This window comes from Somniosus microcephalus, chromosome 4 (assembly GCF_052327205.1).
Source record: "Somniosus microcephalus isolate GS21.2 chromosome 4, FLI_Smic_1.0, whole genome shotgun sequence".
In the NCBI taxonomy this organism is placed as follows: domain Eukaryota; kingdom Metazoa; phylum Chordata; class Chondrichthyes; order Squaliformes; family Somniosidae; genus Somniosus; species Somniosus microcephalus.
Window position 1 is genome coordinate 225,839,792 of NC_140990.1, and position 21,616 is coordinate 225,861,407.

The 21,616-nt window shown below is 43.2% G+C and overlaps 1 protein-coding gene across 4 annotated transcripts in view; it reads right to left on the minus strand.

Moving 5' to 3' along the window:
• The window catches only part of pms1 (PMS1 homolog 1, mismatch repair system component), a 128,883-nt gene that overhangs the window by 45,825 nt on the left and 61,442 nt on the right, over nt 1-21,616 (minus strand). For 3 of the 4 annotated variants that reach the window (XM_085985873.1, XM_085985875.1, XM_085985871.1), the window contains exon 6: nt 7,092-7,208. The exons of the other annotated variant lie outside the window; for it this stretch is intronic. In XM_085985873.1, coding sequence (XP_085841999.1) covers nt 7,092-7,208 — 117 coding nt within the window. The remainder of the gene's footprint in view (nt 1-7,091; nt 7,209-21,616) is intronic. 4 annotated transcript variants of the gene reach the window in all.

Genomic DNA, 21,616 nt, shown 5'->3' on the forward strand with positions numbered 1-21,616 from the left:
TCTATATAGTAAAGACAACTTGACATCCTTTTCGATCCTAGCTATCTCAGACTGGAAAGTTTGATGCTAGCTGGGTATGGAACATTCTCGTTTCAAAAGCCCTAAAGAGCAGAAAGGATGCTGCTCCACACAGTGTCTGTTAAAGGAAGCCCATCTCTGAGCTACAGCTCTGTGGGGACATGTTTTGGCTTGTTCTTTGATGGCAAATGTAAGTGCTAAAGGAGGAGATTAGCAGGAGTCAAAATACAACAGAAAATAAATATTTTACAAAAGAAAATTGCAATTTATTAAATTAGACATAAAAAGAATAAGAAGGAATCATTAATGAATATAAATATCATAAATACTAAAGGGACTTGGAATTGATAATTCACCAGGTCTGGATAGTCTACACTCCAGGGTACTGGAGGAGATTTGTGATGAAATAGCAGAGGCACTAACCACAAATTACCAAATTTCTTTGGAAACATCAATTAAACTAAACAACTGGAGGTTTGTAAATGTTACACCACTGTTCAAAAATGGGGATAGGGATTAGCAAAGGTTACTATAGAACAGTTAGCCTCACTTTGGAAGTAGGAAAACTGCTAGAGAGCAGAAGCAAATACCACTAGTCAAAAAAATATACCATTACTCAGGCACAGGTCATACTTAACTATCTAATCAAATTCTTCAAGGAAATTACTGAATAGATGGACAAAGGGAATGCAATGGATGTGATCTAGTTGGACTTTTCAAAAGCATTTGTCAAATGAGAGACTTGTTGCAAAGTTTAAGGTTCAGGTATTAAAAGTAAAATGGTAACATAGGAGTAAATTAGTATTTCTTGTATTGGAAAAATGTGATGTGCTCTAGGAATTTAAGTTGGGTCCTCTTGTTGCATATAAATAACCTGTTTTCAACATGGGCATAGAGGGGATAAATATCAAAATTTGCTAATGACATCAAATTAATGGCATGACAAACGGAGTAGAAAGCTGCAGGAAGACAGGCAAGTTAGGGGGTGGACAGGTACGTGGAAAATGTAGTTCAAAGTATGTAAGTATGAAATAATATATTGAGAAAAAGGACAGAAAATGGAAATATAACCAAAATGGTAAAATTCTGAATAGGGCATTAAGAACAGAGAGATCTGGCAGTACAGATACACAGATCGTTAAGAGCAGGATTGCAGCTGGAAAACATCATAAAAAGGCAAATGGGAATCTGGGGTTTACATATAGGGGCATCAAACACAAAAGCAAGGAGGTCCTGATAAACCTATACAAAATATTGGTTAAGCCATAGTTGGAGCATTGTGTGCACTCCATTACAGAAATTACATTGGAGCCTCACATAAAGTGCAACGTAGATTCAGCAGGATACCAAGGATGAGAGGGCAATTATAACGAGAGACTTGAAAAATTGCGGCCGTGATTTTGCCGGTGCGCAGGGGGTGGGTTTGGAGGCAGGTCAGAGGTTAAAGTTGTTTTGATTGACGGCGGGTTCCGTACTCACCGTCATCTCGCCTCCACACAACCTTCCCAAGTGTCGAGTCCCCGATTTGCGAATGGACCCGACACCTAGCGGCGGGAAACGGATTAAAGGCAATTAACTGCCTATTAACAGGTACTTGTGAGCAGTTTTCAGGGTCTTTTTCGATTTTCCTGCTTCTGGGTCGGGTTTTACGACGTCCGGACAACACGCCAGGTAAGTGTGGCGTGTTGAGAGTCTGGTCTGATGTTTGTGAAAAGATGACAGCTGCAGAAGTGGTGTCAAGGATGCCATGTTGCACATGGTGAGTTTCAGAGCAAAGAAAATGTTGGTTACTGTATTTTTAATACATATACAGATTTCTTTAGCTTACAAGTTTTTAAATCCAACTGTATGTCCAGTGCCACCTCATTGGGAGAACCTCTCTCACCATTGACAGATCGCTTCTGTCATCTCACCTGCAGCTGCCATCTATTCCAGCAACATCGGAGCCAAAGAAACAATCAGACCTTGGTCCTCTGAATCCGTCCACAATCATCCCCAACACCAACATCACCAACCTTCACCGCCATCACCTGATGCTGCACTGGACACAGGGCATCAGCCCCTGATAAAATTGCTGGCCAGGAGGCCAGCGATGGCATCACCATGGTCAGACTTACTTCACTTGATGCTGTAAACCCTGGCTGCTACATGATGTGCCAGGTTGACACCATCCCACACCAGCACCGTGAAGCAGCCCTTTAATATCCAAGCCATTCCATGCACACACATCACTATAGTGGGGCGCGGGGGAGTTATGACTGAACAATCACTGGAACTCAGTAAGACACTTCTCAATGTGCACTCAAATCTGTCCAATAAGGGACACTTTTTCAAAAAGAGATTTCACTGTATGACAACACATTACCAGAAACTTCACATGGACATTGGGTAAACTTCTCTAGTGTCCACCCTTGTGTGTTGTTAGTTGATATGCTTGCAGTAGAATGAGGGTGAGTGTGAGGGGTGGCTAGTGAGATGGGGAAGTGATAAAGTAGATAGAGGGGGTTGGGTGGAGGTGCAAGGTAAGTTGGTGTCCTGGGGAGGTATCTTCTGCCCTTTGAAGGGAAGAGAACCTCCTTGCGTATGGTGACTCCCTCCATAAGCATACGGAGTCATTGGAGAGCCTGGGTGCAAGAGATCACCTTTGTGCAGTGATTGTCAGTGCTTTCAGCTCCTCAATGCTGTCAAACACTGAAAAATCAACTGTCAAAATAAAATTGTGCATAGTCCCTTTAAGGAAACCGGCAGGTGACGCGTCATCAAATTACATCATCAGGCCTGCTTCCTGTTAATTGGCCGGTAGGCCAATCAAGGGAAAACCATGTCTGCAGAGCAGAGGCAGCTGTGGGCGGGACTGGAACCCGGAAACTAGCTGACCCGCCCCCATCCTGACAACGATGAAAAAAATCGCGGCTTAAGACTTCATTCATTAGAGCAGAGAAGGCTGTCGGTGGGGTGGGGTGGGGTGAATAGAAGTTTAAAAAAGGTTTGAGAAAGTAAATAGTGAAAAATTAGTCTGTGAATCAGAAGGAGCATAAATTAAGGATTAGTAATAAAAATGTAAAAAAGGGAGATTAGGAGAAATGTTTCCAAACAAAGGGTTATTCGATTATGAAATGCATTACCACACATGGCTATTGAAGCCAAATTAATCATGATATTTAAGAGGGAATTAAAGGAAAATTATTAAAGAGCATGAGGAAAGAATGGCAAAATGAGGTTTAAATAGAGAGCTCTTATGTGGAACTAACATCATCACAGGTCTCCCTCTGTGCTGAAAATTCTGTGATTCTATAGAAAGTAATAAAGTTTTTTGTGTTTTTATTTATTTCAGGCTTTCTTCAGTTCTTCTTTCCGCTTTCCAGGCCACGTGTACTGAACACTTCTCAGCGGTGAGCACATCATTTGGTACCGTCCAGCTCTACGTACTGTTATCTGGACTTGAATCATTCAAGGAAGCACACAAGATGACCATTTTGTTCACCAAATCAGCCCATATTCTTGTAAACTTATTGGGCAATAAATACCTTGCACAAATCTTGAGTACAGTAGTTAAGTCAGGGTAGAGCTATTTCAAAGAAATGGCTTTACCATTTAATTTTAGGAGCAGGAATGCATCCAGTAAATCAGCTTGAAATGGGAATCCCTAACATTTACTGGAGAGCAACAGCTAATAGGACAAAGGGCCACAGGTAGAAACAGAAAAAAAATAGAAAAATAGGACCAGGAGTAGGCCATTCGGCCCGTCGAGCCTGCTCTGCCATTCAGTATGATCATGGCTGATCCTCTATCTCAATACCATATTCCCGCTCTCTCCCCATCCCCCTGATGCCTTTTGTGTCTAGAAATCTATCTATCTCCTTCTTAAATATATTCAGTGACTTGGCCTCTACAGCCTTCTGTGGTAGAGAATTCCACAGGTTCACCACCCTCTGAGTGAAGAAATTTCTCCTCATCTCAGTCCTAAATTTCCTACCCCGTATCCTGAGACTGTGACCCCTCGTTCTTGAGCCCCCAGCCAGGGGAAACATCCTCCCTGCATCCAGTCTGTCTAGCCCTGTCAGAATTTTATACGTTTCAATGAGATCCACTCTCATTTTTCTAAACTCTAGTGAATACAGGCCTAGTCGACCCAATCTCTCCTCATACAACAGTCCTGCCATCCCAGAAATTAGTCTGGTGAACCTTCGCTGCACTCCCTCTATGGCATGTATATCCTTTCTTAGGTAAGGAGACCAAAACTGCGCACACTACTCCAGGTGTGGTCTCACCAAGGCCCTGTATAACTGTAGTAAGACATCCTTGCTCCTGTACTCAAATCCTCTTGCAATGAAGGCCAACATGCCATTTGCCTTCCTAACTGCTTGCTGCACCTGCATGTTTGCTTTCAGTGACTGGTGTACAAGGACACCCAGGACCCTTTGTACATCAACATTTCCCAATCTATCACCATTTAAATAATACTCTGCCTCTGTTTTTCCTACCAAAGTGATAACTTCACATTTATCCATGTTATACTGCATCTGCCATGTATTTGCCCACTCACTCAACTTGTCTAAATCACCTTGAAGCCTCTTTGCATCCTCTTCACAACTCACAACCCCACCTAGTTTCGTGTCGTCAGCAAACTTAGAAATATTACATTTGGTTCCCTCATCCAAATCATTGATATATATTGTGAATAGCTGGGGCCCAAGCACTGATCCCTGCGGTACCCCACTAGTCACCGCCTGCCACCCCGAAAAAGACCCATTTATTCCTACTATCTGTTTTCTGTCTGTTAACCAATTTTCAATCCATGCCAGTATATTACCCCCATCCCATGTGCTTCAATTTTGCACACTAACCTCTTATGTGGGTCTTTATCAAAGGCCTTCTGAAAATCCAAATTCACCACATCCACTGGTTCTCCCTTATCTATTCTACCAGTTACATCCTCAAAAAACTCGAGTAGATTTGTCAAAAACGATTTCCCTTTCATAAATCCATGTTGACTTTGTCTAATCCCCTTGATATTTTCTAAGTGTGCTGTTATCACATCCTTTATAATAGACTCTAGCATTTTCCCTACTACTGTTAGAGTAATCGGTCTGTAGATCGCTATTTTCTCTCTCTCTCCTTTCTTAAATAGTGGGGTTACATTTGCCACCCTCCAATCTGCAGGATTCCATAATCTATAGAATTTAGGAAGATGACAACCAATGCATCCACTATTTCCATGGCTACCTCTTTTAGTACTCTGGGATGCAGATTATCAGGCCCTGGGGATTTATCGGCTTTCAGTCCCATTAATTTCTCCAGCACTATTCTTTTTACTAATACTAATTTTCTTTAATTCCTCCTTCTCACTAGACCCTTGGTTCCCTAGCATTTCTGGGAAGTTATTTGTGTCCTCTTCCGTGATATTTGTTTAATTGCTCTGCCATTTCCTTGTTTCCACATTATAAATTCTCCTGTTTCTGACTAAGGGATCTACATTTGTTTTCACTAATCTTTTTCTTTTATACTTACTTACATACTTGTAGAAGCTTTTACAATCTGCTTTTATGTTCCTTGCAAGTTTACTCTCATACTCTATTTTTCCCCTCTTGATCAATCTCTTGGTCCTTTTTTGCTGAACTCTAAACTGCTCCCAATCCTCAGGCTTGCTACTTTTTCTGGCAACCTTATATGACTCCTCTTTGGATCCAATACTATGCTTAATTTCTTTTGTTAGTCATGGTTGGGCCACTTTTCCTTTTGTGTTTTTGCGCCAGAAAGGAATGTATAACTGTTGCAATTCATGCATTCGTTCCTTAAATGTTAGCCATTGCCTATCCACCGTCATGCCTTTTAATGAAGCTCCCCAATCTATCATAGCCATCTCACTCCTCATACCTTCGTAGTTTCCTTTGTTTAGATTTAGGACCCTAGTTTCGGATTGGACTTCTTTACTTTCCATCTTAATGAAGAATTCTATCATGTTATGGTCACTCTTCCCTAAAGGACCCCGCACAACAAGATTATTAATTAACCCCTTCTCATTGCACAATACCCAATCTAGGATAGCCTGTTCCCTAGTTGGCTCCTCAACGTACTGGTTTAAAGAACCATCTCGTACACACTCCAGGAATTCATCCTCCACAGTATTATTGCTAATTTGTTTTGGCCAGTCTATATATAGATTAAAGTCACCCATGATTACCGTAGTACCCTTGTTACATGCATCTCTGATTTCCTGTTTATGCCATCCCCTACATTACCACTACTGTTTGGAGGCCTACAGACAACTCCCACCAATGTTTTCTACCCCTTGGTGCTTCTTAGCTCCACCCAGACGGATTCTACATCTTGATTTTCTGAGCCAATATCCTTTCTCACTATTGCTACGATTTCATCCTTTACTAACAAGGTCACCCCACCTCCTTTTCCTTTTTGCCTATCCTTCCTAAATATTGAATATCCTTGGATATTCAGCTCCCAGCCTTGGTCACCCTGCAGCCATGTCCCCGTAATTGCAATTATATCATATCCGATGGGCCAAGCACATAGAAGGAGTACCCCCCACCCTAGTTTATTTAAAATCGTACTGTAGTAAATTTATATTCTATGTTGACTGCTTTATAATAGCATTTAACATAGTTTATTTCTGCAGTGTATAAATTCTATTGCAGATTTGGAAATATAGAAAGGCATATGTTTTCTCCAGGCTTTCAGTGGGGAGCCTTGCCCACCAGAAAATTTGGGCACATATTATCTACGATTTCCCTCCCAAAACACAAAAAAAAACGTACAAGGTACGTGGAGGCTCAATAATGAAAATCAGTACATGTGCAAGTAAAGGGCAGTTGGCAAAATACTAAAGTTTTAAGTCATTGTTAAATTTGCTTTATGCATTTTCATTTTTTTTTTTTTTTAAATAAGATCAATATATTCAAAAAATGTCATGTTACTTATTGAATCAAATTTTCAAACAGTTAAAATAACTGACTGTCAGTGCAAAGTTGTTGATAGGGAAAACTAATTGCATTAAATTGCTGAGCATTGATTTTTTTTCCTCTCCCCGAGCATAATCAGTGTAACCTTATACTGACCTCAGGTTCTTGCTCATGATGTTGGATAGGTACCATGCTGACCATCACAGCAGTTCCCAGAACTGTTAACAGGGCCATTTTGTGATCCGACACCTTGGCCTTTTGCCATACAACTGCCTGAAATATGATGGCAGAGAATCAAATTCTTATTACTAAATTTAGGTTTGTTTAGGTCAAGTCATATACAGGTTTATATAATTACAAGACTCCAGAAAGGCTTTCTGTACTAAACCTATAGACTCGTTTCACTGTACACACACATTATACATATATAAAAATATACCCATGCAAAGCTTATCTCATCTCAGCACTGTGTTGTGATAGCAGTTAACAGGAAATTCTGCATATAGCACAAGGCAGCACTTCAGCAATAGCCAACACCCATGTGCTCATTGACCTATATTGGCTCCCAGTCCAGCAATGCCAAAATTTTAAAATTCTCACGATTGTTTTTTCAAATCCCTCCAAGATCTCTGCGCTCCTCCAATTCCGGCCTCCACCATTGGCAGCCGTGCTTTCAGCTGCCAAGGCCCGAAGCTCTGGAATTCCTAAAACCTCTCCGATCCCTACCTCTCTTTCCTCCTTTAAGACGCTCCTTAAAACCTACCTCTTTGACCAAGCTTTTGGTCATCTGTCCTAATATCTCATGTGGCTCGTGTCAAATTTTGTTTGATAATGCAGTGGGATATTTGTTTGATAATGCAGCCGGAAGTCGGCGCAGACCGCGCAGGGAACGCAAGCAGAAGCGGGGTAAGAGGGCCGGTATCCAAAACAGGCTGAAGAGGGCCCCACACAAACCCTCCCTCCCAAGTATTTTCCTGGCCAACGTCAGGTCACTGGAAAACAAAATGGATGAGATCAAACTGGATCTCTCCACACAGAAAAGGACAAAGGAATGCTGCGCCATGATCGTCACAGAGACCTGGCTGAACAACGGCATCCCTGACACCACCATCCAACTAGAAGGACGCACGGTCTTCCGCGCCGACAGAACTGCAGACTCCGGTAAGAGCAAGGGAGGCGGTTTGTGCATTTACACTAACAATGCCTGGTGCACTAACACGGACATAATCGATAGATCCTGCTCGGCTGATTTGGAATTCCTCATGGTAAGGTGCAGACCCTTCTACCTGCCTCGGGAATTCACGGCTGTTATCATCACTGCGGTCTACATCCCACCACACGCTAATGCCAAACTAGCACTGAAGGACCTCTACGGGGCCATCAGCGAACAACAAACTGCGCACCCAGACGGAGCTTTTATCGTTGCGGGGGACTTCAATCACATAAACCTAAAAACTGTACTACCGAAATTCCACCAGAATGTTTCCTGCCCCACAAGGGGGGAGAACACTCTGGATCAAGTCTACACGAGCATTGTAGACGCTTATAAGGCCATTCCCTGCCCCCACCTTGGGAAGTCTGACCACCTCTCCCTGTTTCTAGCCCCGGCATACAAACCGCTCATCAAAAGAGGGAGAACATCAGTGAAAGCAGTGAAAGTATGGCCAGAGGGGGCAGTATCGGAGCTTCAGGATTGCTTCGAACGCACTGATTGGGGCATGTTTGCCCATAATGGCATCGATGAATACGCATCCACAGTGCTATTCTACATTAACAGCTGCGTCGAGGTCGTCACGACCCATAAAAATATCAGGACATACCCCAACCAGAAACCCTGGATGAAACGGAGAGGTCCGCTCACTGTTGAAAGCACGCGACGCAGCATTTAAATCTGGCGACGCGGCGGCTTACAGTGCAGCTAGGACCAACCTAAAAAAGGGGATCAGGACTGCCAAAAGGAAACAGACACTGCGGATAGAGGATCATTTCCGCAACAACTCGGACCCCCGGCGCATGTGGCAAGGCATCCAGTCCATCACTGACTACAAGGGCAAAAACACCAGCCCCCCGGTTAGCGATGCCTCCCTTCCGGAGGAGCTTAACAACTTCTACGCTCGCTTCGACAGGGACAACAGGGAGCCGGCTACCAAAGCCTTGCCACCCCCGGAAGACCAGGTGCTCACTCTGTCGACCTCCGACGTAAGGGGTGTTCTACGCGGAGTGAACACACGAAAGGCTGCTGGACCGGATAGCATCCCTGGACGGGTACTCAAGGAATGCGCTGATCAGCTGGCTGATGTCTTCACCGCCATCTTCAATCGGTCATTGGCCCAGGCAGTAGTCCCTACATGCTTCAAGATCGCTACCATTATTCCTGTGCCAAAACAAACGGCTGTGACGTGCCTGAACGACTATCGACCTGTCGCACTCACACCCATCATAATGAAATGTTTCGAGAGACTGGTCCTGGCTCACATCAAAGCCAGTGTTCCCGCCTCTCTTGACCAACACCAGTTTGCCTATCGTGCAAACAGGTCAACGGAGGATGCAATCACAACTGCTTTACACTCGGCACTGAATCACTTAGATGGTAAGGAGGCCTACATCTGAATGCTGTTCATAGACTACAGCTCAGCATTCAACACTATCGTCCCCAACAAGCTGGCCACCAAACTCCAAACTCTTGGCCTGAACACTTTCCTCTGCAACTGGACCCTGGACTTCCTAACAAACAGACCCCAGTCTGTCAAATTAGGTAACCACACCTCCCCCCCCTGACCCTGAACACGGGGGCCCCACAAGGATGTGTGCTGAGCCCCCTCCTCTACTCCCTCTTCACCCACGACTGTGTGGCTGTTCATGGTTCCAGCACCATCATCAAGTTTGCGGATGATACCACAGTAGTAGGCCAGATCACCAACAACGATGAGTCAGCCTACAGGGAGGAGGTCCAGCATCTCGTGAAGTGGTGCGCCGATAACAACCTGGCCCTTAACATCAAGAAAACCAAAGAAATAATTGTGGACTTCAGGAAGTCTAAAGGCGGAAGTCACACCCCCATCCACATCAATGGGGCTGTGGTGGAAAGGGTGGACAGCTTTAAGTTCCTCGGAGTCCACATCACGGAAGACCTCTCCTGGTCCCTCAATACCTCCTCTCTGGTGAAGAAGGCCCAGCAGTGCCTATATTTCCTAAGGAGGCTGAAGGGATGTAACCTGTCACCCCTGATCCTCTCTAACTTTTACCGCTGCACAATAGAGAGCATCCTGACGAACTGTATCACAGTATGGTATGGCAGCTGTAGCTACTATGACCGGAAAGCCCTGCAGCGGGTAGTCAAAACTGCCCAACGCATTACCGGCACCCGGCTACCGACCATAGAGCACATATACCAGAAACGCTGTTTACGGAGGTCACGGTCCATCATCAAAGACCCTACCCACCCCAGCCACAGTCTGTTCGCCCTCCTGCCATCTGGGAGACGCTACAGATGCATTCGCACCCGAACGACCAGATTTAGGAACAGCTTCTTTCCCAGGGCTGTCATCCTACTGAACTCCACAAACTCTAAAGCCTGCACATCTGCCAATGCACTTTATTATGGTTATGTTTATGTTAATGTATTACAAGCCAAATGTATGTTGAATGTTTAAATGTCTTAATCTAAATGTACACTCTCGGGAGCCGCAAGCCTACATTTCGTTGTACTGCACTTGTGCACTAACAATGACAATAAAGTTGATTTGATTTGATTAAAGGCGCTATATAAATGCAAGCTGTTGTTGTTGTAGTAGATTAAGGAGATTCAGAATATTAAGGCAATCAAGTTCTTTTCCCACACACATCTTAGTCAGATTCATAATAATTTAGAGCCAATCATAAAATTCAACTACATTCCAGGTATTTGAAAGATATTGCCTCATGATTCTGTATGTATTTAAAGTGGTTGTCTTACAAATACAGTTTCATAATGCTGTATCATCTATGTGTCTGATAGATTTACAGAACCACATGGGCTGTAGGAAACAAGATGGAATAATAATCCGGCTCAATTAACTCAAAAGATAACTATATGTAAAATCTGTTAGCAAGCATCAATGAGTTTCTAGGATTTTAAAGTGAAAGCAATTCAGATCTTGGAACTGTGCACAATTTCTGACTACAGTGATAAAAACAGTATTGCGACAACGTAATGTCTGTACAAAATGGGATAACGTCATTCACACACTCTGGTATTTATAAGCCGCCTAGGACCACGTGGCATTTACTCAATGAAGGGGCCTCTCTTGAGGAAAACATAACCAGGAAAGCATAAATAGCTTTGATTTGTGCACAAGGTTAAAATGTATTCTTACAGGATACCAGAGTTACATTACTGGTTCAATGTGAAACTAAAATTACACTCTAAACTGGGACTTCCTTGAACCTTTACAAACCAGAGTGTAAGTGATGACCTCGTTACTCTTCATTCAGCCTCCCAAAATGATATGCAAGGTAACAAATATGGTACAAGTATTTGATTGTTCACATTACAACTATTTTTTGTACATGGAGGAAAGAGAAAAGTACATCCCAAGACAGAAAGCTATCAATGCAACAAAACTTTTTTTTAAATTGCTCAAAGAAATATGCTCGAGGACAATACAGCTTATATTAGAATTATCTTACCATGAAATGCACCATGTAAAATATACAGACATCCTTTTGTGTAAATTCATAATGCAAACCATTTCTAAAGTTACAAAAGTAAGCTACTCTGTTCAAATGTCCGTTTTTATTGCTGGCTTCTATTCGACCTGCATAATTCAGATTTTGTATAACAATGGCAAAAAGATTGTGCACATCTACACACACACAAAAGGAATCATTTTGTTAAAAGGTTAAAAGGATAATCAGTGAAATTTATTGGATTTAACTTGACAACGTCCCAAATAGTAAGATGCAACTTTGAAACCTGAACATCAAAACACATGATACAAGATCTGCAGAGAACTGCTGAATGACAGCTTTGGAACGAAGTAAGGATTTCTAATTAAAAGTTTATCATGTGAAAATTCTCTCTGAAACCATTTCAAGGGAGATTACACAAAAAGTGTTGAGGTGTTTTGAAAACTATTACTTGAAAAAAAATGTAAATGTTATCTATTGAATCCCTAAATTGATGGGATAAGCACATTACCAATGTTTCCAAGAAACATTAGTAATTTACCCCAGTCAGCATTTGTTACCGGTTGACATTTGTGCAATGTCATCGTGACAGAATGAATGATTTATTTCCCACAGAGATCAATTTATTTTCAATGCCAGTAACTGGCCAGAAATGCACCTCCGCTTCACATTGCTTGTTGGTTATCATCATCAATGCATGAAAAGTACCTTAAAGTTATCAGATCTATTTAGCAGATAATTTTTCATAGAATAAAATTTAGTTTATAACAAGAAACAAGGAAAACACATCACAAAGGGCGTTTCTGATGAAGGCTTCAGGAATGACATTAGCAATTGTCCTTCCAATCATTAGCCTGTGGTTCTAGAATATTCTGTTTTGGAATATGCACCCTATTTATGGAACAGACCAAACTAAAAATGTAATGACGACAGAAAAGAAGACAAAGTCTACTTCTAGCAACATTGCTATTCAAATGCCTTGGTCTTCACTCTGCTTTCTCAGTACAGGAAACTCTTTATTATCCAGCACCAATGGGACCGGCGTGGTGCCGGTTTATCAAAAAGTCCGGATTACAGAGAGGTATAGTTAAAAGGTACGAGAGCTCCGTACACAGCAACAAATCCAGGCTTCCTTGTTGCTTAGCAACATGTGCAGGAACTCCGGCCACAGACCAAGCGTCCCTGTGCACGAACCCCAGTTACACAGCCACAGATCCAAGAACTGCCACTAATATGAAGTAAAACTTACCTGAACCTACTCCTGAATGTTGCCGGTTAACAGAGGTTTCCGGTTATTTAGGTGCCGGTTAAAAGAGAGTTTCCTGTACCCCTAATAGAACAGTGCTGCTTGCTAGTGATCTGCCCAAGTCTAGAAGAGAGAACAGCACATTCTACAGGAATGCTTGGGTAGATACCAAATTTGTTTTGGCTTCTGGAAAAACACTGTTCTGGCACTCTAGCAAATTCATCAAATAATCCAACAAGAAAGGTTGTGTAATGTTGCAGGAAAAACAAATGAATAAGCTATATCCTACAATTAATCTGAAGTTCAAATTTTAAAAATCTAAGTGCAAGTAAAATTTGTGTTTTTATACTTTACTACATTGAATTACATAGAGTCTACAGCACAGAAGCACACCATTTGGCCCAACAGGTCATAAGAACATAAGAATTAGGAGCAGGAGTAGGCCATACGGCCCCTCGAGCCTGCTCCGCCATTCAATAAGATCATGGCTGATCATCCACCTCAACTCCACTTTCCCACCCGATCGCCATATCTGTTGATTCCCCTAGAGTGCAAAAATCTATCTATCTCAGCCTTGAATATACTCAAAGACTCAGCATTCACAGCCCTCTGGGGCAGAGAATTCCAAAGATTCACAACCCTCTGAGTGAAGAAATTCCTCCTCATCTCAGTCTTAAATGGCCTACTTATAGCAAGACTTCCTTACTCTTGTACTCCAACCCTCTAGCAATAAAGGCCAACATGCCATTTGCCTTCCTAATTGCTCGCTGTACCTGCATGCTAGCTTTCTGTGTTTCTTGCATGAGGACACCCAAATCTCTGAACACCAACATTTGAAAGTTTCTCACCATTTAAAAAATATTCTGTTTTTCTATTCTTCCTACCAAAGTGAATAACCTCACATTTCCCTACATTATACTCCATCTGCCACCTTACTGCCCACTCACTTAGTCTATCTGTATCCCTTTGCAGACTCTGTGTTCTCCTCACAGCTTTGTATCATCAGCAAACTTGGATACATTACACTCGGTCCCTTCATCTAGGTCATTACAGGAAACTTTGGTTTATCCGGAGGTTGTATGTCCGGAATACTCGATCTAACGGCAAAAATCAGGAGCCGTTTTCTATAAGTTTTTTTAGTTCTCGTTCTTTTTTTTTCCCAGTCAGGCACTGCAAGGTCTGTAGCTATAGCAACAGCTTCAGCTGGAGACGCTTGCAGCTGCAGCCGACTCTTTAGAAGCTGTTGCTAAGCAACAGCGTTTGTTGTCAGATAGGGAGATGAAAACCTCCGTATGCTTCTGTGGTGTATGTACCTTTAAGAGGAACTATGTTTTTTTGAGGCCCCTGTGTACTGTAGTACCGGTAGTGACCACTCGGGTATATAAGCCTGTATAGCGTCTTGTATAGTTTAGTTCACCTCCAGACTTTGTTCAGTAAACACTTGTTAAATCAACTCCTGCTTTCCGGGTCTTCATTAACACACAGATACAACAGTGGCGACGAGTTAGAAACGAACTTACCTTCAATTCTGCAGCACAAGGAGATCGATTCCTCAGACGAAGGTCGAAGAAAAAAAAACAACAAAAAAAAACTGTGGTTTCACCAGCTAAACGGGCTGGTGGCAGGTACTGCACTAATCCTTCCTGGGCGGCGGGCTGCGGCTCAATCGGGTAGCTCTGCAGCGGGGCCGGTCAGCGAGTCGTAAGGCAGAAGCAAACAGAGACAGAGGGTGGAGCACTCAGGACACGGCCGGCGCTGCAAAGCAGGTCGGCGTTCGGACCAAGCAAAGGGAGGGGAAAGTCCCAGAGAGTCTGACGGAGTGACGGAGAAACTGTTTAAAAATATATATGTAATTTAAAAAAACGCGGAAAACAGCGTTGGCAGCAGCGGCAAGCGCGGGAGGCGCCATTTTGACTCGACAGGGAAGAAGAGAAAGCGCGGGAGGCGCCATTTTTGATTTTCAGGATGCCTAAGACTGGCAATATTACTGCTTTCGATAGTGATATAGAGGATTGGACCACATATGTGGAAAGAGTGGAGGTATATTGCAAGGCGAATGAAGTAGCGGATGATAAAAAGGCATCGGTACTTCTAAATCTGATGGGCACAAGGACATACGGGCTGTTACGAAACTTGATCACTCCAGCCAAACCGATGGACAAGAATTTTAAGGAGATTGTTGATACCCTACAGGAGCACTTAAACCCAACACCGCTGCTGATAGCGGAACGATTCAAATTCTTCAGGAGGAATCAGCACAAGAATGAAAGTAACGCTGATTACCTCACCGAATTATGAAAGCTGTCTAAGCACTGCCAATTCGGGGCAGGACTGGCAGATTCTCTACGAGACAAATTCGTCTGCGGTCTCCTAAGCGAAGGAACACAGAAAAGACTACTTTCTGAGAAAGATTTGACACTGGACAAGGCTTTCAGTGTGGCTGTATCATACGAAGCAGCAGCAAGAGGAGCTGCAGAGATACAGCAAAAGCCACAGGACTTCGGCACCCATGAAATGACACGGGGTTGAGAGAGATGTTATCGCTGCGGCAGATCCACCCATGACCAGAGGGACTGCTGGTTCAAGGACAAAGCATGCAGGCAATGCGGAAAGATGGGACACATTGCACGTGTATGCCGATCTGGAAAAAAATCCGCTGACAGTAAAAAGGTCAATAAGGAAAAGTACAGGAAGGTACAAATGATGACGGACAGTAGCTCCGAAGACCAGAAGAGCGATAGCGACTCCGGAAACAAGAGACTAAGCGGTCTCAAATTACATAACGTAATTGCCAAAGAAGATTACCAGACCATTTGGGTTACCCTCACAATAGCGGGGTCCCCAGTTAAAATGGAGCTAGATACAGGATCAGCTCTGACCGTCATAAGTCGACGGGATTACGAGCGGCTATTTCCGCATATACCTTTGAAAGACACATCCATTATCTTGAAGATATATACGGGGCAGAAAGTATACCCCAGAGGGAAAATAAGGGTGCCTGTTGTATACAACGGCAAGGAAATACAGAAGTTGTATTTATACGTTCTGCAAGATGGTGGTCCACCATTGTTGGGACGTGAATGGATCAGAAAGATACATTTGGACTGGCACTCCATTCAGGCACTGACGGTGACCAGTAAGAAAAAAAATGATGATGACATCATCCCTGGACGATTAAAAGAAATCTTGGCTAACGCCAAAGAAGTGTTTCAACAGGAACTAGGAACCCTGAAAGGCGCCACCGCCTCAATAAAAGTAGAAGATGCGGCAATTCCCAAGTTTTTTAAGGCAAGGCCGGTGCCATACGCAATTCGTCCAGCAGTTGAGGCAGAGCTGGAGAATTTGGAAAAAGCAGGCGTGTTATCCAAGGTAGATTGGAGCGAGTGGGCAACACCCATTGTCCCGGTCATGAAGAAAACGTTGAATAATGATAAATTTGAAGAACAGAGAAAAATTCGCATCTGTGGGGACTACAAGGTGACTGTAAACCCGGTTCTTCATACGGTACAGTATCCTCTCCCGAGGATAGAAGATATTTTCGCCTCACTATCCGGAGGGAAACGTTTCACCAAAATTGACTTGGCACAGGCATATCTACAGATGGAGGTTGAAGAGGCCTCTAAAAAGTATCTCACGATAAACACACACAAAGGCCTGTACCAGTACAATCGGCTAGTTTTCGGAGTAGCATCAGCTCCAGCTATCTGGCAAAGAGCTATGGAGCAAGTACTGCAAGGGATTCCGGGGACTCAATGCTACCTACACGACATCCTTGTAACAGGAGAAAATGACAACGAGCACCGTGCCAATTTGGAGCAGGTGCTCACGAGGCTGAGAGAACGGGGCCTACGAGCAAATCGCCCCAAGTGCAAATTTTTCCAGAAACAAATATCATATTGTGGCCATATCATTAACGAAGAAGGGTTGCATAAATCACCTGAAAAAATTGAAGCGGTCGTAAAAGCCCCAGCGCCTGAAAATGTCTCACAATTAAGGTCGTTCCTGGGATTAATAAATTACTATCATAAATTTTTACCGAACTTGTCAACGGTTCTGCACACTCTTAACGCACTGCTACAAACGGGAGTAATTTGGAAATGGAGCGAAGACTGTAAACGTGCCTTCCATAAATGCAAATGCTTGATCACGTCCAAGGAAGTGTTGGCTCATTACAACCCATCACTGCCAATCAGACTGGCGTGCGATGCATCCCCTTGCGGCGTGGGAGCGGTTTAATCGCATAAATCCCCTGATGGCTCGGAGCGGCCGATAGCTTTTGCGTCACGCTCATTGAACTCAGCTGAGCGTAACTATGCCCAGATCGACAGGGAGGCACTCAGCCTGGTGTGGGGGGTGAAGAAATTCAACCATTACCTACACGGACAAAAATTTACCTTGTTGACTGACCATCAACCCCTCGTCTCCATATTCAAAAAGGGCGTTCCCATTATGACAGCGCAAAGGCTAGAGGTGGTCCCTTTTCCTAGGGGCACACCAATATGACATAGAATACAAAGGAACAAAACAGCATGGGAATGCTGACGGTTTATCGCGCCTACCGTTGCCAACGGTAGAAGAGGCACCTACAGTGGACCCAGTGGAGATGTTCCACTCGACTATAGTTGAATGTCTACCAGTGACAAATTCTACCATTGAAAAGGAAACAAGAAATGACCCGACTCTCACAAGTCTACGATTTAACGGTGAAGGGATGGCCAGCACATGGCGAACCACTGTTACCAGCATTCTTGCAAAGAAGAGAACAGCTGTCAGTGTGCCGAGGAACCTTGATGTGTGGATCCAGAGTGGTGATTCCACCCAAACTCCAGGATAAAGTGCTAAAGGAGCTTCACAAGGGGCATCTGGGTGGAGTGAAAATGAAGAACTTAGCCAGAGCATTTGTGTGGTGGCCAGGTATCGATGGAGACATCGAAGAAATGACCAAGAGCTGTCTAGGATGCCAGAAGGTCCAAAACGCCCCACCACAAGCCCCTCTACATCCATGGGAGTGGCCCTCATCTCCCTGGCAAAGGGTACATATCGACTTTGCTGGTCCATTTATGGACTCAATGTTCTTAATCGCGGTTGATGCACACTCCAAGTGGCTGGAGGTAATAAAGATGTCCTCCACCACCGCGGAAAAAAACATCACAGTATTAAGGACCATATTCGCCAGGAATGGGCTACCTGAACAGATCTGTTCTGATAATGGACCGCAATTTGTATCCGAAGAATTCAGGAAGTTCTTAAAAAACAATGGGGTTAAGCACTACACGTCCGCCCCATACCATCCCGCCACCAATGGATTAGCTGAAAGGTTTGTCCAGACCTTCAAGAAGGCCATAAAGGCCATGGGTAATGAAGACATAAATCTACAACATAAGGTAGATAACTTCTTGTTTGCGTACAGGAATGCAACACATGTGGTTACAAACCAAACCCCCGCCATGGTGTTTTTCAACAGAACACTAAGATGCCGGCTGGATTTGATCAAGCCAAACATCAGAAGGGACGTAGAGAACCGGCAATTTCAAGGCATGAATGAAAGGCCAACTATAACCTTCCAGATAGGTCAACAAGTTTTGGCCCGGGACTACCGTACCGAGAAATGGCAGCCTGGAACTATTTGCACATGACTAGGACCGCTGATTTATACCGTGGACATTGGAGAAAGCATAATAAGGTGCCATGCTGACCAGATCATAGGGTCATCCGAAAAGGGACAACCTACACCACAACTCTATACGCCTAATGATGAAGCAGAGATACCCATAGTATCTACCTCCGATCCAGTGATACTAGAACCAGATGAACCCGACACTGGCATTCAAGCCGAATCGACCTTGCCAAAAGAACCTACTACACCACCGAGGCGTTATCTGGACCGAGTCAGGAAGCCTCCAGAGAGACTGAATTTGTAATTGATTACCTTCAGCAAATGTGTAGATTATTGTTCTGGTAAAAATGTTAATTAATGATTACTTAAAATATTATGCCCTATTTATCTAAAAGGGGAGGAATTGTGGTGTATGTACCTTTAAGAGGAACTATGTTTTTTTTGAGGCCCCTGTGTACTGTAGTACCGGCAGTGACCACTCGGGTATATAAGCCTGTATGTATAGCGTCTTGTATAGTTTAGTTCACCTCCAGACTTTGTTCAGTAAACACTTGTTAAATCGACTCCTGCTTTCCGGGTCTTCATTAACACACGGATACAACAGCTTCAACATTAACTTTGTATGTCCGGCAGTTTTGAAAGATCGGCAACACGCCAGTCCCGTCAGTGCCGGATATCACAAAGTTTCCTGTAATATAGATTGTAAATAGCTGAGGCCCCAACACTGATCCTTGTGGCACCCCACTAGTTACAGCCTGCCAACCTGAAAAGATCCATTTATCCCTACTCTCTGTTTTCTGTCTGTTAACCAATCCTCTATCCATGCTACTATATTACCCCCAACCCCATGAGCCTTAATCTTATGTAATAATCTTTTATGTGGCACCTTATAGAATGCCTTTTGGAAATACAAATATACTACATCCACTGGTTCCCCTTTATCTAACCTGCTAGTTACATCCTCAAAAAACTCTAATAAATTTGTCAAACATGATTTCCCTTTCATAAAACCATGTTGACTCTGCCTAATCATGTTATGATTTTCTAAGTGACTTGATACCACTTCCTTAACAATGGATTCCAGCATTTTCCAAACGACTGATGTCAAGCTAACTGACCTGTAGTTCCCTGTTTTTTCTCTCCCTCCTTTCTTGAATAGTGGTGTTACATTTGCGACCTTCCAATTCACTGGGACCTCTCCAGAATTTAGGGAATTTTGGAAGATCAAAACCAATGTATTCACTATCGATTCAGCCACCTCGTTTAGAACCCTAGGGTGTAGGCTGTCAGGCCCACGGGATTTGTCGACTTTTAGTCCCATTAGTATCTCTAGTACTTTTTCTCTATTTATATTAATTACGTTAAGTTTCTCACCCTCATTAGACCCTTGGTTCCCCACCATTTTTGGTATGGCTTTTGTGTCTTCTACTGTTAAGACAGATACAAAATATTTGTTTAATGTTTCTGCCATTTCCTTATTCCCCATAATAATTTCTCCTGTCTCAGCCTCTAAGGGACCAACGTTTACTTTTGTTACTCTTTTCCTTTTTACATACTTGTAGAAATTCTTACAATCTGCTTTTATATTTCTTGCTAGTTTTCTCTCATATTATATTTTTTCCCTTATCAATTTTCTGGTCAACCTTTGCTGGTTTCTGAAACTCTCCCAGTCCTCAGGCTTACTATTATTCTTTGCAACATTCTAAGCTTCTTTAGTTAGCCATGATTGGATCACTTTTCCCGAGGAGTTTTTGTTTCTCAATGGAATGTATTTTTGTTGAGAATGATGAAATATTTCTTTAAATGCTAGCCACTGCTTATCTACCGCCATACCTTTTAATCTATTTTTCCAATCTACTTTAGCCAACTCGCCCCTCATACCTATGTAATTGGCTTTATTTAAGTTTAAATATTATTATTTAAAAAGGGAGGCAGACAAAAGGCTGGAAACTATAGACCAGTTAGCCTAACATCTGTGGTTGGTAAAATGTTGGAGTCCATTATTAAGGAAGCAGTAACAGGACATTTGGATAAGCATAATTTAATCGGACAGAGTCAGCATGGTTTTACGAAGGGGAAGTCGTGTTTGACAAATTTGCTCGAATTCTTTGAGGACATAACAAACAGGGTGGATAAAGGGGAACCAGTGGATGTGGTGTATTTGGACTTCCAAAAGGCATTTGACAAGGTGCCACACAAAAGATTACTGCACAAGAAAAAAAATCACGGGATTGGGGGCAATGTACTGGCATGGGTGGAGGATTGGCTATCTAACAGAAAACAGAGAGTTGGGATAAATGGTTCATTCTCTGGTTGGCAATCAGTAACTAGTGGTGTTCCGCAGGGGTCGGTGCTGGGACCCCAACTCTTTACAATCTATATCAACGATTTGGAGGAAGGGACCAAGTGCAACGTATCCAAGTTTGCCGACGATACAAAGATAGGAGGGAAAGCAGTGAGTGAGGAGGACATAAAAAACCTGCAAAAGGACATAAACAGGCTAAGTGAGTGGGCAAAAATTTGGCAGATGGAATATAATGTTGGAAAGTGTGAGGTTATGCACTTTGGCAGAAAAAATCAAAGAGCAAGTTATTATCTAAATGGAGAGAAACTGCAAAGTGTTACAGTACAAAGGGATCTGGGGGTCCTGGTGCATGAAACACAGAAGGTTAGTATGCAGGTACGCAGGTGATCAGGAAGACCAATGGAATCTTGGCTTTTATTGCAAGGGGGATGGAGTATAAAAGCAGGGAAGTCTTGCTGCAGTTATACAGGGTACTGGTGAGGCCACACCTGGAATACTGCGTACAGTTTTGGTTTCCATATTTAAGAAAAGATATACTTGCTCTCGAGGCAGTTCAGAGAAGGTTCACTCGGTTGATTCTGGAGATGAGGGGGTTGACTTATGAGGAAAGGTTGAGTAGGTTGGGCCTCTACTCATTGGAGTTCAGAAGAATGAGAGGCAATCTTATCGAAACATATAAGATTATGAAGGGGCTTGATCAGGTGGATGCGGTGAGGATGTTTCCACTGATGGGTGGGACTAGAACTAGGGGGCATAATCTTAGAATAAGGGGCTGCCCTTTCAAAACTGAGATGAGGAGAAACTTCTTCACTCAGAGGGTAGTAAATCTATGGAAGTTGTGGAAG